This window comes from Schistocerca nitens, chromosome 5, assembly GCF_023898315.1.
Source record: "Schistocerca nitens isolate TAMUIC-IGC-003100 chromosome 5, iqSchNite1.1, whole genome shotgun sequence".
Classification (NCBI taxonomy): Eukaryota; Metazoa; Arthropoda; class Insecta; order Orthoptera; family Acrididae; genus Schistocerca; species Schistocerca nitens.
Window position 1 is genome coordinate 287,744,189 of NC_064618.1, and position 20,125 is coordinate 287,764,313.

Below are 20,125 nucleotides of genomic sequence, written 5' to 3' on the forward strand. Positions count from 1 at the left end.
CACACAGTTTTAATCTGCCAGGAAGTTTCACTTCATTATTGTCAAAGTGAAGTCCTCGAAGGTGGCTTTAAGTTTTGGAAAGTTATTATAATTGGATGGGGCCAAGTCAGGACCATATGCAAGATGACTGAGGACAGTGTAACCAAGGAATCAGATTGTTGCCGAAGTCACAGTGCTTGTGTGTGATCTGGCATTGTCATGCTTAAGGAGAGGGTGCTCCACGTATGGACAAACTCTTTGAATTAAAAACTCAATTACAGCACACTGTTTCTCATGCCCTGAAATAGTTATATCACACCGCCATGTTACATGCTACAATTCGGAGCCCCCTACCGGCAGAGGGCTGCAGATATGTAGACATGAAGAATAAAGATGTAGAATATTAATAATGTTTTTCATTTAAAAATCTTTAAGAGTTTTTACATAAAAAATTTGGAGGTGTTACTTCTCAGTGCACCCTCTTATGTTGATGTCTTTAATTATTTTTAAATGATCGACATAGTATTCATCTACATCTACATCTACTTGACTACTCTGCAATTCACATTTAAGTGCTTGGCAGAGGGTTCATTGAACCACAATCATACTATCTCTCTACCATTCCACTCCCGAACAGCGCGCGGGAAAAACGAACACCTAAACCTTTCTGTTCGAGCTCTGATTTCTCTTATTTTATTTGGATGATAATTCCTACCTATGTAGATTTGGCTCAACAAAATATTTTTGCATTCGGAAGAGAAAGTTGGTGACTGAAATTTCGTAAATAGATCTCGCTGCGACGAAAAACGTCTTTGCTTTAATGACTTCCATCACAAAACAAGCTGCCCTTTTTTGTACCCTTTCGATGTCCTCCGTCAATCCCACCTGGTAAGGATCCCACACCGCACAGCAATATTCTAACAGAGGATGAAAGAGTGTAGTGTAAGCTGTCTCTTTAGTGGACTTGTTGCATCTTCTAAGTGTCCTGCCAATGAAGCGTAACCTTTGGCTCACCTTCCCCACAATATTATCTATGTGGTCTTTCCAACTGAAGTTGTTCGTAATTTTAACACCCAGGTACTTAGTTGAATTGACAGCCTTGAGAATTGTATTATTTATCGAGTAATCGAATTCCAACGGATTTCTTTTGGAACTCATGTGGATCACCTCACACTTTTCGTTATTCACATATGAGTCTAAGCAGGGGAACTCTTTGACTGCTCTGTCAAGCTGTACAGTGTTATGTCTGTGTCCTCAAGACTCGTCTACACAAACTAATATGAGGATTGGAACTTTAATAGTGGCAACTATTTATTTACAGCTTGTACAAAATATATGTGTGTTTAAAAGTTTTACTGACCTTCAAAGTAGCCACCAGCCTTGTGTATAACTCATTGCCAGTGATGTGGAAGTCGTAGGATACTCTTAGCGGTGCCAATTGTGTTGACAGTACAAGCGGTGCGGTCTATTGCCTGACAAATTTTTAGCAGTTCTGAAGTGAATGCCGTGAAGTGTTTCCTTCAGTTTAGAAATTGAGTTGAACTCAAGAGGGCTTAAATCAGGGGAGTGCACCAGGTGGTATGGCACTTAGCAGCCCCATCGGTCAAACAAATTAATAACAGCTTGCACTGTATGTGCTTGAGCATTGTCCTGCAGAATGAATGTCTGGTCCTGTAGAAAGTGTCATCACTTCTGTCTCTAAGCTGGCTGTGGTGTGTTTGGTGTAGAATAGCATGTGGGGCACTGGAGCAGATGAGATCTACTCAGATTGCAAAATTTCTTCGCTGCTCTGACTCATGAGTGGTCTTCAGTCCAAACAAAGTTGTACCAGGCAGGTAAATTAATCCAGAATATGCAAGACACATTGCTTTACCTACACAGAAAGAGATTCATCCTGGTGGGCACAAGAGCACATGAGAATTCAAGGAACTGGCAGCCAAGTAGGAATGTCCTGGTAATGCAGTGGTTCAATTTGACATCCCCATACATCACTTGGTTTTTGAGGTATATTGTCATGTATAAAAGGGGAAAAGAGGCTGCAAGTGAATAATGAACACTAGCTCATAAAGCCAACAACTCAGCTGTTACATATCTTCTTCTAGCCACACGGAAGAGATGAGACCCATCTCACATATAGGGCACAGTCTGGTGCTCTGTAGATTCTTGCTCCAGTGGGAGGGCGGGCCGTCTTGTGTACAGTGCTCATGGTGTACATATCACAGTGCACCAATTTAAGTAAATGTATTTCATAGTCAGGCGAGAGCACAGAGGCTAATTTACTAGCAGATCTGTCCTGTAGTGTAGCTGACAATGAGACGAATGTGGTTCAAACTTCAAGATTCTGAAAAATGGCAGACTTGCTCCCTAAAAGATAAGGGAGGAGTTTTTGTGTCATCAGGATGGCTGGCCCAACCACACTTTCCATAAATAATCAACTGGCAGTATCTCTCTGTGTCATGACTTTGGTGTTATTATTGTATTATTCATGTTTTTTTTATAAATGTTTTAGAACATTTGATGAATGTTGGTCTTTTTAACGTTTTTGTAATAGTGTGAATGTGCTAGTGGAGCCAAGGGAGATTGTGAGAGAATGACTTTGATCTTAAGCAAGATCGTATTTCTCTCTCTCTCTCTCTCTCTCTCTCTCTCTCTCTCTCTCTCTCTCTGCCACCACTAAGATAGTACTGACAGTCAGTCTCGAGCAACGCTGCCAGCTATGGCTGCCCAGCATGTGTCCAGAGGAAGTTTTTTATATTAAATTTAGTGGCATCAACTTCTGTTACTTCTTCTGACTGACAGTAATCAATGGACTGTGCACTTTTGGTCTCCATTTAGTGTTAGTCTGATGAAATTTTCTTAGCATGTTAGTATGTGTACAATTCTTTCTGACAAACTCGCAGCCTATTTCCAGTTTGTTCTAACAACTGCAGAACAATTCTATCTTGTTATTCAATTTTGAACTGTTTTTCTGGTTTTGTATTAAATATTTTCTTTGCTTATGTCAGAACATAAGTTTATCGTTTTGTGTCATATTTATAGTCTCTAGTATTTTAGGCAATTGATGAGCATCTGACTTGATGGGGCCACCTAAGTAAAAAGAACAAGTTTTTTTTTTTAATTCAGTTATTGGTTCCATTATCAAACTTCAAAAACTTCTCATTTTATTAGTGCTTGTAACTGTCAGATTAGTAACTTTTGATTGTTCTGTTTTTCCAGGACTTTGAACTGTGATGGTGCTATATTAGTTACAACTCCGCAAGCTTTGGCTGTTGAGGATGTGACAAAAGAACTAACATTCTGCCGCAAAACTGGCATTCCAGTTGTTGGTGTGATTGAAAATATGAGTGGTTATGTGTGTCCAAGCTGTGCAGTGAGTATACAAACTGCTTTTGAGAGTAAAGGTGATTCATATACAGAGTTTGACGCAGATCCTATTACAGGCTTCTAGGGATGCTAGAGAGGGAACTTAGTGTTTTGATAAGGAACTCATATCTAGAAATGTACTGTTTGGAAGTTTGAACATTGGATCATTTTTACATCTACTTCATGATACTTACACAGCAGAGACAATGGTTTAGACCTATGCAATAAGCAGGAGCAGTACAGTGTGGTCACCCTGCTGTTCATTGCACAGGGTATATCCATGATGCATGTTTTCAAATACATGGTCCACAATCCCTGGTGAACATCTGTATAGCAACACAGTCAACTCTCTTAGTTGTGACTGTATCAGTTTCTCACAGACATTATTATAGTCTGATGAAAATAGTGTGTGATAGATCAAGGTGATACAGAAAATGTTCTCAGTACTTGTGTTGCGCAGCTCTTAACCATTACATATTCTTCTGTGAAATAGTAGTCTCTCCTAAGACCTATCTACACCCCTAGAAGCCTACAATAGAAATTGTGAAACACCCTGTATAAGATACAATTCAATATTCATATAGATGTTGTTCTACATCCTCTGTGTTGGAACACATACTACATCTCTCTCTCTCTCTCTCTTTCAGTTTCTCTCTGTTTGACGTCATCAATTTAAATGTGCTCCCTCATCTCAGTCTCATAATTTTACATTCTTAGATAATGCCGGATGTGTTCATACTTCATGTACATGTTGTCTGAATCACACATATTGAGTTCAGATTTGGTGAACGCGGGCTTTCCATATTGTGGACTTGTCAGTGTTGGCAGTTTCGCACTTGTGAACTTTGGGCAAGCTTCAGTAAGCACTGTTGGGTGCAACAGTGAAGTGTCATAGGGCATGGAAATTTTGGCTTACCTACCAAGATTACAAGGATATTAAAAGCTACTATTTAAGAAGCCTCAGGTGAACTATATGCTAAGGGTATGGACGGCTTGTGAGGAGAATTGATCATTAAAGAGCAGCCTGTGGGCCACATGCTTCACCCACGTACTATCTGGATTCTCTAGGTACTTAAGACTCTGCCTAAGTACACTTAACATATCACTGTTCAGCCATTCATTCATTTGTGTTTCGTAGTTCCCATCAAGAAGGAGAACTTTCAGGGATGTAGACTGAGTCCATGTGTATGTTAACACAAAAGACAGACATAATAAAAACTTAACCTGTATATTGTATTAATAAAAAACCATCACTATACTGCTCAATGCTCTTCACACTTATACCACCTACATTTAATCAAGTAAATTAGCTAGAAAGCTGTCTCCTTGGTTTTACTGTGTTGCTGCTGCTCCTCTGCTATTACTGGCATCATATTTATTTGATTGCAGTGGTATTTTTCAAAGAAAAGTGTTACATCTATAGATATTTAGTCCTAGTACATTATTATTTGTACAGCTTCACAACAAAGGGAATTTTCAACCCCTTCATCTGTATATTCAGGTAATTTGTAGAAAGGGTGGCTATTGAGGTATGTTTTTAATTTTCTTTTCGGTGTGAAGGTTTGTCAGGAATGATATATTGTTCGGATTCCATGTTATACTGTATGTCCCCTTTCTCCGATAGGCTTACTGGGATGGACATGGGCAAGCAAGTCACTGAAGTGGCATCCAATTGAAAGACTTGCATTAGGCTGTTCAGTCACATGAAATTATTATTAGTTTTCTTTTAAATTGGTTAAGATTCCCAATTTCTTGCTTTATGGTAGATGGGAGCTTGTTGCATGCCTTACTGCCAGCGTATAATTTTATTCTGAACCCTGGACAACAAGGCAAAGTCTACATGAAAATTATTTTTGTGTCCTGTATTGTGCTTGTTCAGTTGAAACTTATTTTTATCATCAATCATAAAAATCATTAAGAGTAAATATATTGAGAAATGAGTATAAGCATTCCAAGATTATTAAAAAAGCTTCTGCAGAATGCACTATTATCTGTGTCATACAGTATTCTTACTACACATTTCCGATGAACAAACACTTTATTCAGAGTATACCCATTATGTGTACTTCTGGTGTTAAAAGCTCATTATCATTTGTCTCAGTTTGCATAATATGAATGTTTCTAAGATTAAGACTTAAACCATTAGCTGTGAACCACTTGTAGGCCTGTTCAGTAGTCATCTGTGCTGTCTCTGCTCCATTAAGTTTGAATCCTTCATTAATATGCTTGTGTGATCAACAAACATTGCAGTTTTGGAACTTATTTTTAAAGTCATTGGAATATCATTTATGCAGGTTAGAAACAAAAGTGGGCTCAGTTATGATCCCTTGGCACTCAACATATTATTTTTCCCCATCCTGAAGTTATTTTCATACCTGAGACACACACTGTTAATGAGACCTTCTGTCTTGTGTTATGGAGGTAAGATTCCACCCATGCAAGGGAGATGCCATTAATGTGATAACTCTTTAATGTGGTGTCTAGAATTTTGTGGTCTATACAGTCAAAGGTTTTGGTCCAGTGTCACAGAGTATACCACCAGAATATCTTCCGTTGTTTAGTTCCACTATAGTTCAATTCTTTTATCTTGGCGGTTCGCGCATGCCCGCCCAGACGCGGGAGATTGCTGCGTTGCCAGTTGTACGCGCCAAGAGAAGCAGCGCCATAGCATATTTCGCAAACTTAGGCTAGGCGCGCACTGGTGATTTTCCGTCGCGCGATTTATTTGTCGCAAGAATGAAACACAGTGGCTCGAATAGGAGCGCGCGCACGTGCGACAAAAAAGTAGCGGCGATTTAAAAGACGCAACCGTCCCTATTTCACGCGCGACGCGATTGTCGCAGGTGTGGAATGATTCACAGGCACTGGAATGGGCCCGCGCGCACTAGCGACGCGATTTCTCAGTCGGTCGCTCTCGCTCTGTGTTGCATACACACAAGTTCAGTGCGCCAGCAGCATGTCTGATAACGGGAGTTGCGCTACGGATGACATTGTAGGTTGTGTTGTCGATTCAGAAAGACTAATTGCAGAAGTAAAAAAGCGACCAGCTCTCTACAACAGGAAATTAAAAGAATACAGTGATCGAAATTTGAAAGAGAAACTATGGGGAGAAGTATGCTGCAGCCTAATTCGGAACTGGACTGAAATGCCTGGACCAGAAAAGACTAACAAAGGTATTTCATGGTTCACTTATTTTATTCATTCATGTAGACATCACAGTTGCAACAATTTAAATTTTTTCATATTGCCAAGATACTGATCCTTGTGGAGTCACAAAGTAGTTTGCAAAATAATCCCGTATCTGCATACCACACGCATCAGCTCTTATTCCTACAGGCTTTCAGAAGGCATTCGTACGACTCGTCCTCAGTTCGTACACCGTCATTTCGTCTTACGAAATTATGGAGAATACAACATGCTTTTATGATTATGTCTGAAAAACCAACATCCACATCCATAGGTCGATGAAATATTCTCCATTTGTTAGCCAAAATCCCCAAAGTACATTCCACCATTCTACGAGCACAACAATGTCTATAATTAAAAACACGCTGTTTCATTGACAGGTTTTTCCTCGAGTACGGCCGCAGAATATGTCTAGACAGTGCAAATGCTTCATCTCCTACAAAATTAAAAGGTTGAGGCTCTCCTTCCTCGTCTTGTGGTAATTTTTGAGGATTTGGAATGTTTAACTGATTAGATTTCAGTTTTTGATAGAAGTTGGATTTCTTGAACACATTAGAATCCCCATTGGCTCCGTACGAGCCCACGTCTATCACAGTGAAACAATAGTCAGCGTCCACTACGGCCAAAAGTATTGTCGAAAAATAATTTTTGTAATTATAAAACTCTGAGCCACTGTCAGCAGGCTTCTTCAGTCTCACATGTTTCCCGTCCACAGCACCAATGCAATTTGGAAAGTCAGTTCTGTCTAAAAACTGTTTGGCAATAATCTTCCAATCATCTTCAGTTTTTTCTGCCATATGAATAGGCTGTAGACATTGCCACAACTGCTCGCATGTATCCTTCACAATTTCTCTGATTGTAGTGGCCCCCAGTAGATATTCGTAGTGTAATGAGCGAAAGCTATTTCCAGTTGCAAGGTATCTGGAAGAAATAATATTCAGTAACAGCATTAATATTTACTCATAGAAGTATTAAGGTAAATACTTACAATAAATTATATACAGTGATAATTTCATTTATGACAGGTAAAGAAATTCAAAGGAAGTGGAAAAATCTGAAGGACTGCTTCGCGAGAGAACTGGCATCACAGAAAAAATCGTCGTCTGGCGAGGCTGCAAGAAAACGGAGGAAATATCTATGGTTCAAATGGCTCTGAGCACTATGGGACTTAACATCTTAGGTCATCAGTCCCCTAGAACTTAGAACTAGTTAAACCTAACTAACCTAAGGACATCACAAACATCCATGCCCGAGGCAGGATTCGAACCTGCGACCGTAGCGGTCTTGCGGTTCCAGACTGCAGCGCCTTTAACCGCACGGCCACTTCGGCCGGCGGAAATATCTATACTTCGATGCAATGTTATTTCTGCTCCCTCAGATGGAAGACAGACCGACCACCAGCAACATCGAAATCATGCCCAGTAGCACAGGAAACAAGGAAGTAGTTTCTCCCCCCAGTTTGTCTTCACAAAACAGCAACGATACTGCACAGAGCAAAAAAGTACGACATCCTACGAAAAGAGAGGCCAAGAAGGTTACGTCCTACGAGGAATCTCTATTAAATATATTACAAGACAGACAAAAAGAAGAAGTTGACGAGGATAAGAATTTTGCATTAATGCTTGTCCCCATGCTGGTGAAGTTAAACGAAGAACAGAAACATTACGCGAAAATAGAAATACTGAATGTGATGAGGAATGCCAGATATTATCAGCTTTCACCGATTTTTCCACAGCATCCAAACATGTGCTATAACACAACTCAAGCGACTTATAACACCACTCAAGCAACTTATTCTCCAGCATCTTCATTCGTTCAACCGTATTCTTCAAATGTCCTAAATGAAACGGAACCTCCACAAAATTTGTTCGTGTGCCCCTCTCCAGACAACCGCAACAAGACCACAGAAACCTCTATGCGCAACATGGTTTTGCAGTTCTTTCATGAAACAAGTTCGCCAGTTTCGACTTGCAGTAGTGATTTTCTTGATGTATCTGATCAGTAATGTAAAATGGCAACAACAATTGTTGAATGAAACGATTCTCTTGATGTATCTAATCAATAATGTAAAAGGGCAATAAAAACTGTTGAATGAAATAATGTGTGCTCACCTCAAAGTCACTGATAAGCGCTCCTCAGGTGGTATACACTTCCTCCATGTCGTATCTTGTTTTGTTATATTCGGTCCTACTGTCTGAAGCAGTGTATCAAAACTATTCTTACTCATTCGATAGTATTGAAAGAATTTATTTTGGTGATTTTGTAACTCTTCGTGTAATTTGTAAAACTGCCCTTTCACTAGTCTTTGACTTACAATCGGATGCACCCAGTAACGACATTTGCGCTGTTTTCTCGCTCTTTTTCGTAGTAAAAGCACCACCAAACAAGCTGTTTCGATGAAATCCATGCAGGTACTGAGAGTAGTTGCGATTTTCCTGCCGCTGTGTGCGCACCACAATGTACTTCCGCGACAGCGATTGTTCAGTCGCGCCGACTGAAAAATCGCCTGTGCGCGCCTAGCCTTACGTTTACGGGGGAGCGCGCAGTTTATGAAGTAAAGCCACCACGGCCGCATTAACCCCTTTCGCTGCTACAGAGACGTGCTCCCCGCATTCCGCGATGTGCGCGATTTTGTCATGATTGCACTGCTCGCCTGTGCAGACACATAGTGTTTCGACTGCTTTGATACACTTTGTCATTCGATTTCATAAAAACTATTTGGCCCAAAAATTTGATTTTTTACACATCTTCTCGACTGATACCTTCCCCCCATAAATGCCTTAATTTTGTTTCGATGTTCAACGCAGTTATTGTGCAGCATTAATGTAGTAAACCACTGCACGAAATTTTGAATAGTTTGCAGATGTAAAAGTCTATAGCGTATACTTTCCATATGGTCCATTTTAGTTGCCACTAGAAATTTCAAAAAATTACATTCAAACGAATAAAATTCATGAAGTAAGACACATCGATATTGTTTTTAATTAAAGAAAATATTAAGCACTAAAGAGGGTTTGAACTTAGAACCTTTAGCTTCGCAGCCATACACTTTAACCATTACGCCAACGCAACTCGTCGTTACATTCATCCTTCGGAGGACATTAAAATATCACGCAAAGTACCGACAAACATTTGGTATGACTATGAATTACTCACGTTTCGTCGAAGTACAATAGGAAATAACAATTACCGCTGTTCTTTATTGCGAAAAAGCGGTTAGTGATAATGATACAAACACCTTTCCTTGCTATCACCTGAATTAGGAGGCTTATTGCTTGTTTGGTTTAATTAATTAATAGAATATGAAGCAATTGGTATAAAGAATGCTTTTTCCAAACTTTCTATAAAAGAAAGTCTGCTATCAAGACATTACTTTTGTTCGATTACTTTATTTATGACTGAACGTTTCTAAAACTGAAGACACTCGTCCGTGCTCTGCACTGTAGTCGAGCTCTGGCAACGTCGTTCTATGTTAATTGGCTGACTGTGTTTTGTGACGTAATATGCGCAGAACGAACCTAAACTCGGCCGCCGTCATAAATGACGCGCACTTTAACACTTTATGAGGTCTTCTAATGTCTGTTGGTGGTGTATTCAGTGTCTGCACAAGTAACTCTAATGTATCTCTATTTGGTTGTTTATTACTGGCTGCAGTGTTTGCAGCCACTGTAGGAAGTAATCATCGAATTTGATCACCAAAGGTTTGAAAGTGTCACCATTTCTGCTACAGCTATTTTCTGGGGGCACAGTTTCATTTGGTTTACTAATTTTGTTTGTTTCCTACTTTTGCCTCATTCTTAGAATGTTTTATTGTTTTGAGCACAGTACATTAGTTTCTCTTTTTTAATGAATGAAAGTAGGATTTAACAATACTGGTGATAATGAAGTTTCAGATCTTGCCAACTGCTTGTTCTCCAAATTACATAGTGCTCTCTCTTCCTAGGACAAACTAGTTTAATCCCTGGAGTTATCTATACACTATCTTGCTTCTGTTCAGTTTTGCCCTCATTTGTTTTAGGGGAAAACAAGACTCAAAGTACTGTAGGAATAAATTTAACAGAGAGTTACAAGAATATGTATAACAAAGAGAGAATTTTCCATCATCTGTATTATCTTCTTTATAAATTTCTCCCAAGCATTTTTTCATAATTTCTGTAGTGTTATTATTCAGTTGTCAGTCAAATTCACTGGGTGTGTGGCCGGCCGCGGTGGTCTAGCGGTTCTAGGCGCTCAGTCCAGAGCCGTGCGACTGCTACGGTCGCAGGTTCGAATCCTGCCTCGGGCATGGATGTGTGTGATGTCCTTAGGTTAGTTATGTTTAAGTAGTGCTAAGTTGTAGGGGACTGATGACCACAGATGTTAAGTCCCATAGTGCTCAGAGCCATTTGAACCACTGGGTGTGTGCCATACAAAAGTTCTAAGTTAATCAGTCTCGCAGCTTGTCAATGCTATTGAGACGGCAGTGTCTACATCCTTAACAATGCTCCATTAGCTCCAGACATTATGAGAACACCATGGTTAATTGCAGACGATTTCAGGACTGGCTCTTGATGTTATTTGGAACTCAATTTGCCTACTCACATATTTCACTCCCGTCGTGTATCGTAAAATAAGATTTGTCCTCTCATTGACCAACTTCTCATCTTGGATGAGACTCACAAACCCACTCTATATTCTATCATCACAGTTTGCTCCGTCACAAGTATAAAAGCTCATAAGTTTCCCCAACACTTCCCTACTGAAATGACCCAGTGTAAAATAATGTTCATAAAATTAATTAAAGGTTGTTAAAGATTGCTTAACAAAATGCATGTTGGAAGTAAAAAACCTATTTTGTTTCACTCTTAGATGAAATTTTGAAGCTACAAGAAACAAAAATTTTTGCTTGTTTAGAATTAGGAGACACTAAAAGAAATGTTGAAAAATATCATATCAGTGTTATAGTGTTACAAGTTCCAGTATACGTGTTTTTTACAAGCACCAAAATGGTCATATTCAGGCCTGTTGTCTGTTGATAAGTGGAATAACAATAAAAGGCTTTTTGAAAGAAATTTGTGCTGTTTGACTGTAAATTACTGTTTATTTATTTCACATATCATTAACAGAAAGAGAGTTCATCATATCTTGGACTTTTTGTGGGCTGTCAACAACCAAACCTGCATCCTGAAGGCCCTTGACTCATTATTTTGAAATGTCAAATAATTGAAAGTGCTTATGGACCTCCCTCACCCTCCCCCCCCCCCTCCTCTCCCTCTGTCTGTCTCCCTTCCATCCTCTTCCTTCTCAGCCACCCCCCCCCCCCCCAAAAAAAAAAACCTGCAAGAATAAAAAATCTGATATTAATATGATGGTGTACACTTCACTCCTAACAATGTAATGACAATAGGTCCAGTATTGAGCTATGTTACATGTGACCATTTGGTTGTCAACACCTATAGTTTAATCTAGTGATCTGCCCCAGCGTCGTATGAGCAGCACTAGGTATCTAGGGCCTGATTGCAGTAACAAATTACACACAAATTTTCTCTGTGAATTAGTCTGTTATTGAAAACTGTATCCAAATCCCTACGGTAGTTCCTGAGGTTAGCCTTCACACATAGACAGAAAAATGAAGAGGCTTCAATTTACAATATCTATACACTCCTGTCAAGCTTTGTTGCTCTCTGGAATTGCCGCAGCTGTTTGCTTTACTTCTTTTTCCCTGAGATAAAGCTTCTACGGTAGCTGACCAGCACATAGCTTCCGTCATTACTACAGAAGTCACTCCAAATGCCACTTAAATATGTAACAGATAACATTATGTATATTTATTCACTCATCATTTGTGTGATTGTAAACTATATACACAAACCTATCTCGTAAATTATCCTATGTATCAGTGAAAACCATATCAAAATTCCTTCAGTGGCTTTTGAGATTAGCCTTCACATACAGACAAGAAAATGCTGTAGCGGACCTTAATGTAGTAATACATATAGATAATTATGTTACCCAGTTTTATGCTCTCCCCACCCTTTGTGTATCTGCTGCTAAGGAATACTTGATGAATATGAAGAAATCGATGCTTAATTTTAGTATTTTATTCGTTCCTGTTCATCTATTTTCCTTTGAGTAATTCAGTCTTAGTTTTTGATGGGTCTTCTGTCTATAACTGCAATAGTCAATTTGTGATAGTTCCTTGCATGCAAGAATTTTTCTGGACAAAGTTACCATGTGTTAATACATCCTGATCATAAAAAAATTAGGAATCCATGCAACTGTAAGACAAAAAAGGGAATTTTGTTATTGCACTTCATTACATGTTGCCCTTAGGCAATATCATTAGTTCATGTATGATAAAAGGGATTGATATAAAATTTAAAATGTTTTGAAGCTAACTAAATGGTTCTGTCCATTTCTGTTCGTTTTCCCCTTCATGTCTTCATTTTTGTTTCATCATAAGTATAACTTTTATTCCAACAACATTATGAATAGGGTAGATTGTTACTCACTGTAAAGATGACACATTGAGTTGCAGACAGGCACATTGAGCTGTTGGCCAATCTTCAGAAAGGAAAACACACACACATTCACACAAACAAGAACTTTTCAAGCGTACATGATAGGCATTTCCAGCTGCTCCAGCCAGAATTCTGGCTTTAATCTGCTGTAACGCATTGTTTGAAATATGCTGAAATATCTAAAATTCCGTAACACCTGGATTTTAGATTGAGTCAGTTTACACCTCTGGGCCATTTCTGATGTCGAGAGAGCTAACATTGGGGTGATATATTTGATGCTGTCCGTTCTTTGAAAGTATTCCAGCCACTGTTAGTGGAGAAAATGAAAGACACATTATTGAATACATATTGACAGCATGTTACACTTGGGACAGGCTCTCAGTGTAGTAGACAGTTGTATTAGCTCACTTAACAGCTGCAAATAAGTACTCACTTAATAAACTGAAAATAACTTCACTATATAAACACAAACTCAGTGAAATGATTTTTAATATAAAAGAACTGTGGATGTATAATCTGTAAACTGAAAAGCTAGCAGCACTCAAGGTGGAGAAAGTTGCCTTTCCTGGAAGAGTGCTACAGCTGCTGTACAGGATGACTAAGCATAAGTTTCTCCTCTAGCAGTGTAGATGGGTGGGTAGAGATTTATGTAGATTCTGCTCATATGCATTTCTTATGTTAGTATTGTTAATGCACTTTGTTGAAAATAAACACACCTTGGGCTTGTTTGCACAGCAGTGCCAGTGATTTGTAAGCTGCGCTGCACACTGTAGTTGCCTCTTGTGATGTAGTATGGCAGAGAGAGCAGAGGATTGCCTGCTTGATCTTCACTTTGCAGATCCTTGAAGGAGGGAAGTGCATGACCCTCAACCTGTTACACCTCCAGAGCATATTTTATCTCTTAATAAGGCTCTACATTCAATATTTGCTTCTAACCCACTTCATTTAACAATAAACATTAATTTTATACTATTAAAACACTATTCATAATAGTCTGCAGTTTTTCTTTCAGCTGCAACACAGAAAATATTAGTCCTAGATAAAAAATGAATAAAATCTTTTTTCAGGCAATTTAATGTAGTTTAATTTTGTTCTGGGAACATTTTCGCTGGAAGCTGCAACACTTTTCAAGTTATTCAAGAAAAACATGAATAAGTGGCTTTAAATGCCACTCCCCTCCCCCGCCCCCTCACCACCACCACCACCCCCCACCATCACACTGATCAGGATTTTTAGTATGTTGTTCTTGGCACTCCCTCCTACCACTGTGCAAAAGTTTGCTACTAAATGAATTTTCTCCCCTAATTTTCCTTCATTGCCTGGTCTAATAATGTGCTAGAAGCAGTGTCTTTGCCTTGTTGTATGACATTGCATTTCCTTTACAGTTTGGGGAACCAAAATGTTATTTAGGTACATAATCTGTATAAAGAAAAGTACCAAGAATGTCTGTGTCCAGATAACAAAACATTTGAATGGCTCCGTCACTGCCTATGTTAACATGGATATTTATGTTCTTCAAATTCATAAAACATGACAGCCAGGAAGCACAATCTCAGTGCAGAGTATACTATTTTTTATGTGGATGAGTAATATGTACATGACTTTTCAGGCTTCCTGGTAGATATGTTCAATGTCAAGTCTGTCACTAGATCATGTTTTATAAATCTCACACAGTATATCCTCTTGACAACTGCTCTACATCATCACGTTTGTGGCTGCTGGTTACTGCTGGCAAGTAGCAACCACTTAACAATGTCAGGCAGTTGCCTCAACAAAATATTGTGAGATTTATGAAACCTTCCTTGGCAAGCAGACCTGAGAGCCATATATGGAGTTGAAACACCCTGAACAGCAATGTAGGATGAATCCAGACTTTCAGCCTTTGTGCTGTGAATTCCTCTGTGGGACCATCACGTCACCTGTGTAGTGTACATCTTAAGTTGCCAGCTTTCCAACAGTGTTACTGCCAACTGTGTGCCTTGCAGATCTATTTGTTAGCATTGTGTGTCATTGATTTGCTTAGTTGATGGACTTCTTCAGTGCCTTGACTAACCACTTTTCTGCCAGCATAAGGATACTTATTATTATGTGATGCCTCCAATTATGTGTCTCTTTCTTTTTTTTTATTTAATTTAATGAGTGAAAATGATTTGAAAATGTTCTGAGTGATAATGAGGACAGCTTGATTATCTTTTGAACTTAGCACCTGAATATATGTCTAGTGTTGGAATGCTTTTTATTTTGTTTAGTCACGAAACTCCTGATTGTGGACTGAATGTGAATTCTCTCTCTCAATTGCTGATGCACAATACCTGTTTATTTTATTTGTTACTAACAATGAATTATAGGAAGACTGATTGTGGATTTGTTTTATGATGCAAGTTTTGATTTGTTTCATGATGTAAATTTTGTCCAAACATTTGTTAAAAGTTATTCTCAGATTATCAGGGCAGTTACAAAACACAAAAGTATCACCAGACAACATTTCTTCAGAAAGTAACATTTTTGATTAGTTTATGCTACTTATCCATTGCAGATCTGATTTTATAATATGTTCTATCAGGAATGTACCAATATATTTTCTTCTGGTGGTGGAAAATCACTGGCTGATTTGGCTAAAGTTCCATTCCTTGGATGTGTGCCAATTGATCCTAGAATTGGCAAGTGTGCTGACAGCGGTGAAAGCTATGCAGCACTCGCCCCTGAGTCACCTGTTACAGCAGTGCTGAAGTCCATAGTTCAGCGTGTAACAGTTACTTCTGACGTCCAATCAACAGAGAAGACCTAAATGTACTTTTAATAGTAATAAGTCAGTTTACACAATAAGCTCTGTTGGGATACAGTAAGCTATGTTCGAATAAATTATAAAACTAATGCCTCCTTTTTTATGTAAGAATTGTGTGAGAAGTTTTTGTAGAATTTTTTTATGTGGGACTTGTGAAGCATATTGACTAAGTTGTTCATTGTTGCAAAACATGACTGTATATGAAAACCTATTGAAATAATTGTGTATTTCTGTTTTTTACTTTCAAAAGTTTATTTTCTTTACCTCTCATGAGATATTTACATAAGCATTAAAATTTGAATCTTAATAGTTTTATATGTAGTGATGTATTATCTGAAGTACTGTACATTACTGAAATTAATGTGTTGGGAAATAATAAATTCAATGTCTGTGTAAAAATGGGAACAAGAGATTTGTTTAAAAAAGTAAATAGAAAGGAAAGGGAAAAATTATTCTAAATTTTGATAGTAACAGCCTCCAACACATAGGAAAATCAGTGCATCATTGTAATTAAATTAGCTTTGTTTAAATGACTCTGTTTATTACTTGCATGCAACCATCTCACTGTAGTTTGAGCTAGGTGAAAGTAACAATCACGAATGGTTATAAGAATGTTGTGAACTGTTTTGTTAGTGTCTTGCGAAACAGACTATTCGCGTTTCTGTTCAAGAACTGTGGAACTGAGATAAATGTTTTTGCCTCATTTATTGCAGAATATCTTGCCTGCTGTATGCTCTGTGAGAAAAAGTGAGATGTGGTCTTTAACGAATAATGGGAAGTGCAAATGTTACTATTGGTCTCTTCAAGATTGTTTCCCAGATAGTAGAGTTTCTTATTTAGTAATATTTTGTTTATTTTTATTTGTTTCAAGAGTTGGCCATCAAAGGACGACAATAAGCTTCCAACAATTATGACAGTTGTTCTGATTTTAATTTTTTGCTTTGTCTTGCCTCTTGGGATGGGGAAATTAGTTTTCCCTCCCTGTTTTATTGACAGACAGGGGTTGTGTAACATAAAGAAAAAAAATATTGTCAGCAAGCCAGTTAAAAAGATAGCCTTCAGAGTCTGGGATTGCAGTAAACTCGTGGTAGTCCCACCTTTCATGAAATGCAGCTAAAAGAGTAAAATATGGTTGGTTATTGATGGTAGATACACAATAAAAGGTCAAATAATATCCAACTATTGAAACAATGAAAGAAGCATGAATCTTGTTTATTGCTGTCAGGTGTCCAGCTGGGTGCGGTTTTTTACAAAACAGTTGCTTTCATCTTCAGGTGATACCTGTGGAATGAATGTCTTTGTTAGATAGGACCTCCTTTATTTATTGCTTCCCACCACTTATCTCACTACCGATTCCACATGCTGTGTAGGGTGGAGTACTGGAAAGGGAGGGTCGGCGATCACCATATGCTGGGTGTGAACTCTGGTCTCTCAGTGCTTGCAGTGCCCCTACTGGGTGCGGGGTGCAGAAGTCACTCTCGGATGACATTTTGGCTGGATTCTTTAATTTACTGAGAGTGTGAAACCACAGTCTCTGTCGATCAGGCCACTGGCCACCTATATCCCAACAGCCTCCTCTATAACACAGTCCCAACTTGTGTTAATTTTTCATTGAGTCCCTTGTGACTATACAGTGTGCCAGCATAGTTTGCATTATTGATGTATGCCTTGCCACATGTGATTGAGGGATGCAGTAGACAGAGCCCCAAGTCATCTTTCATCATACCTAAGAGTGCACACATTTTAATGTTATGCAGAGTCTGAATTCTGCTGATTTTATTAGATGCTTTGCTGTTGTACAGCAGGTACATCATGGTCTAATCCTTCTTATCATGTTCTGTTTGGTGGGCCTGTATCTTCTGCTCAAAACCATGTCAGATTTGGCTGTCACCATATATGCTCTCCTTGAACGTGTTGAATGGTTGAGCTGCCTTGGTATACTTTCTTCATACAATATTGCATGGACACTGTGTACCAGTGTATGTAGTACACCCTCACACTGTGAAATCTGATGGCAGCTGGAGGCATGCAAGTAAGAATCAGTGTAGGTAGTTTTCCTGTGCACACAGTGTCCTATAGTGCTGCCAGCTTACCATTTGACTAGGGCATCCCCAAAGGGGAGTTTGTTGTTCTCTTCCACCTCCACAGTGAATTTGATGTTGAGTGCACATAGTTCAGATGTTGGGGAGGGACTCTTGAATCATTTCAAGCTCGTGTGGCCACACCACAAATGTGTCTTCAATATGCCTGAAGAAGCAGGTGGGCTTCAGTGCTGCTTTTCCAGCACTTTCTCTTTGATCACCTCCATGAGTAAGGAAGGTAGATTTGTGTCTACTGTCCAATTGACAATGAAGTCCTTAGAGAAGGATCCATGAATAAGTTAGCCACAACTGGTGATACAGGAAGAGGTTAGTCATTGTGGAGCTGAACTTCTCTCTCATCAGCATGTGGAAATCAGAAAGTAGTGCTCTAGTGAAGAGTTAGACCACATCAAAACTTGCCATAAGGTCCTGGTTACAACACGATAGTTCTTGCAGCCATTCAGTAACGTGTTCAGTGTTCCTGATGTGGTGCCTATATTTACCAATATAGAGGCTTGGTACAGCTGTCAGATATTCAGACAGCTGGTACATAGGTGCACCTATGTTGTTTACAATAGGCCATAGAGGAATATATTGTTTATGAATTTTTGTTAAGCCATAGGTCCTTGGCAGTGGGGCAGCCCATGGTCGAACATTCTTGATGGTTGTTTCTTTTAATTTCCTGTATAATGGATCCTCAAGTATGTTGTACATTTTGTGATTGTACTCTGAAAGAGAAAGTAGTACAATAGCATTTGCTGTCAACAGGTAAAAAAAAAAAAAAAAAAGACCTATTCTGGATGATTCAGTAATTCTCAAATGACAGCTCTCTCCACTTTCGACATGTTTGTCTTCAGTGGAGCAGCTCTGGTGACCATGTGGCATGTTTCCCAGTATAGCTTTTCAGTCCAATAATACCTGAATATATTAAAATAGGATTTAGTGGCCTAAAAGTGCAACACTGTATTCTGAATCCTGTTTTGCTTTAAACGGAAAATATTGGGGCACGCAAAAGTTGCATATTAAGTAATGTAAGCAGAGAAGAAACTGGATCAGCTCACCTTGCTGTTCTTCATGTTCCATTAATTGCTCTGTTGGCTCTGTGGTATACGGCAAGGACTTTACTGTATTCATAGATGAAAAAATGCCAGTGAATATCTTCTGGTGTAACAAGAAGAGCATTACTATCCATGGTGTCTACTACAAAGTTTGAGTCAACCTCAAAGTTTCTTCACACCAATACATAGTGCAACACACTTAATGTATACATCAAAGAATCACGTAAGTGCTAATATTATGAAAATGATTGAATACTATTCAGCTTACAGATACAGTGGAGATTGTGTCACAGACAGAAAGGCACAACAGAGACTGCTGAACAAGTGAGCACATCACACACACACACACACACACACACACACACACACACACACACCGTCTCTGGCTGCTGAGCTGGACTTGCGGAAGAACTAAGGATCCCAGGAAAGCGTTGACACACACTACATGAGACATATTTTAAAGAAATGGATGCATTTCTGCTAAGGAGGGCACTTAAAGGATTACCTTATCAGTGACAGAGATGGCCGTAATTATTAATAGCATATGCTACTCTTCACTGGTACTACTTACCACTAAATTACAAGCAGTTACTGTCAAAATGAGTCTAAAATGGAAGATAGTTCTTAGACAATTATGCCATCCACTCCTCATCTACAACAGCCATTCTCACCCTATCATCTCATTTTCTGTCACCCTCCTCTTTGGACACTGGAGTGGGAGCCAACCTGAAATGGCAGTGACTGAAAGCAGCCATCTAGATGAATGCTCAGAAAAGTAGCCTGGGCAGTATGCAGCCACCTGACTAAACTTTAACACTCGGACAGAATCCAATATATAATTGACAAAATTAACAATGTGATCTTCCGGATTACTAAAGAATCCATATGGCCAGTTCAGACAGTGAATTAGGGGTCAGCAGTAGGTAAGTGGCTCTTTGAAGTTGAAGTATTTCAATTCTGCTTCATCCGTATCTCTGTGTGTGTTACTGATGGAGTACAGAAAGGCACTGTCCACTTCTGAATCAGATTTCATAATATTTATGGACATTTACGTGCAGATGCAGATGTAATTTAGACCTATAGTGGATTTTTCTGAGTGTTTCTTTGTGTGTGTTTATCACTCAGAAGCAGGCAGGGGCATCTAAATCAGCTGATTTATGTGAGATACACACT

The 20,125-nt window shown here is 38.9% G+C and overlaps 1 protein-coding gene across 1 annotated transcript in view; it reads left to right on the forward strand.

Moving 5' to 3' along the window:
* LOC126259530 (cytosolic Fe-S cluster assembly factor NUBP2 homolog) overlaps nucleotides 1–16,212 on the forward strand; it is a 91,066-nt gene extending 74,854 nt beyond the window's left edge. Inside the window, exons 5-6 of the mRNA XM_049956396.1 lie at nucleotides 3,196–3,349; nucleotides 15,592–16,212. Of these exons, the coding sequence (XP_049812353.1) occupies nucleotides 3,196–3,349; nucleotides 15,592–15,816 (379 nt within the window). The 3' untranslated portion in view covers nucleotides 15,817–16,212. The remainder of the gene's footprint in view (nucleotides 1–3,195; nucleotides 3,350–15,591) is intronic.
* Nucleotides 16,213–20,125: the final 3,913 nt, after the last annotated feature.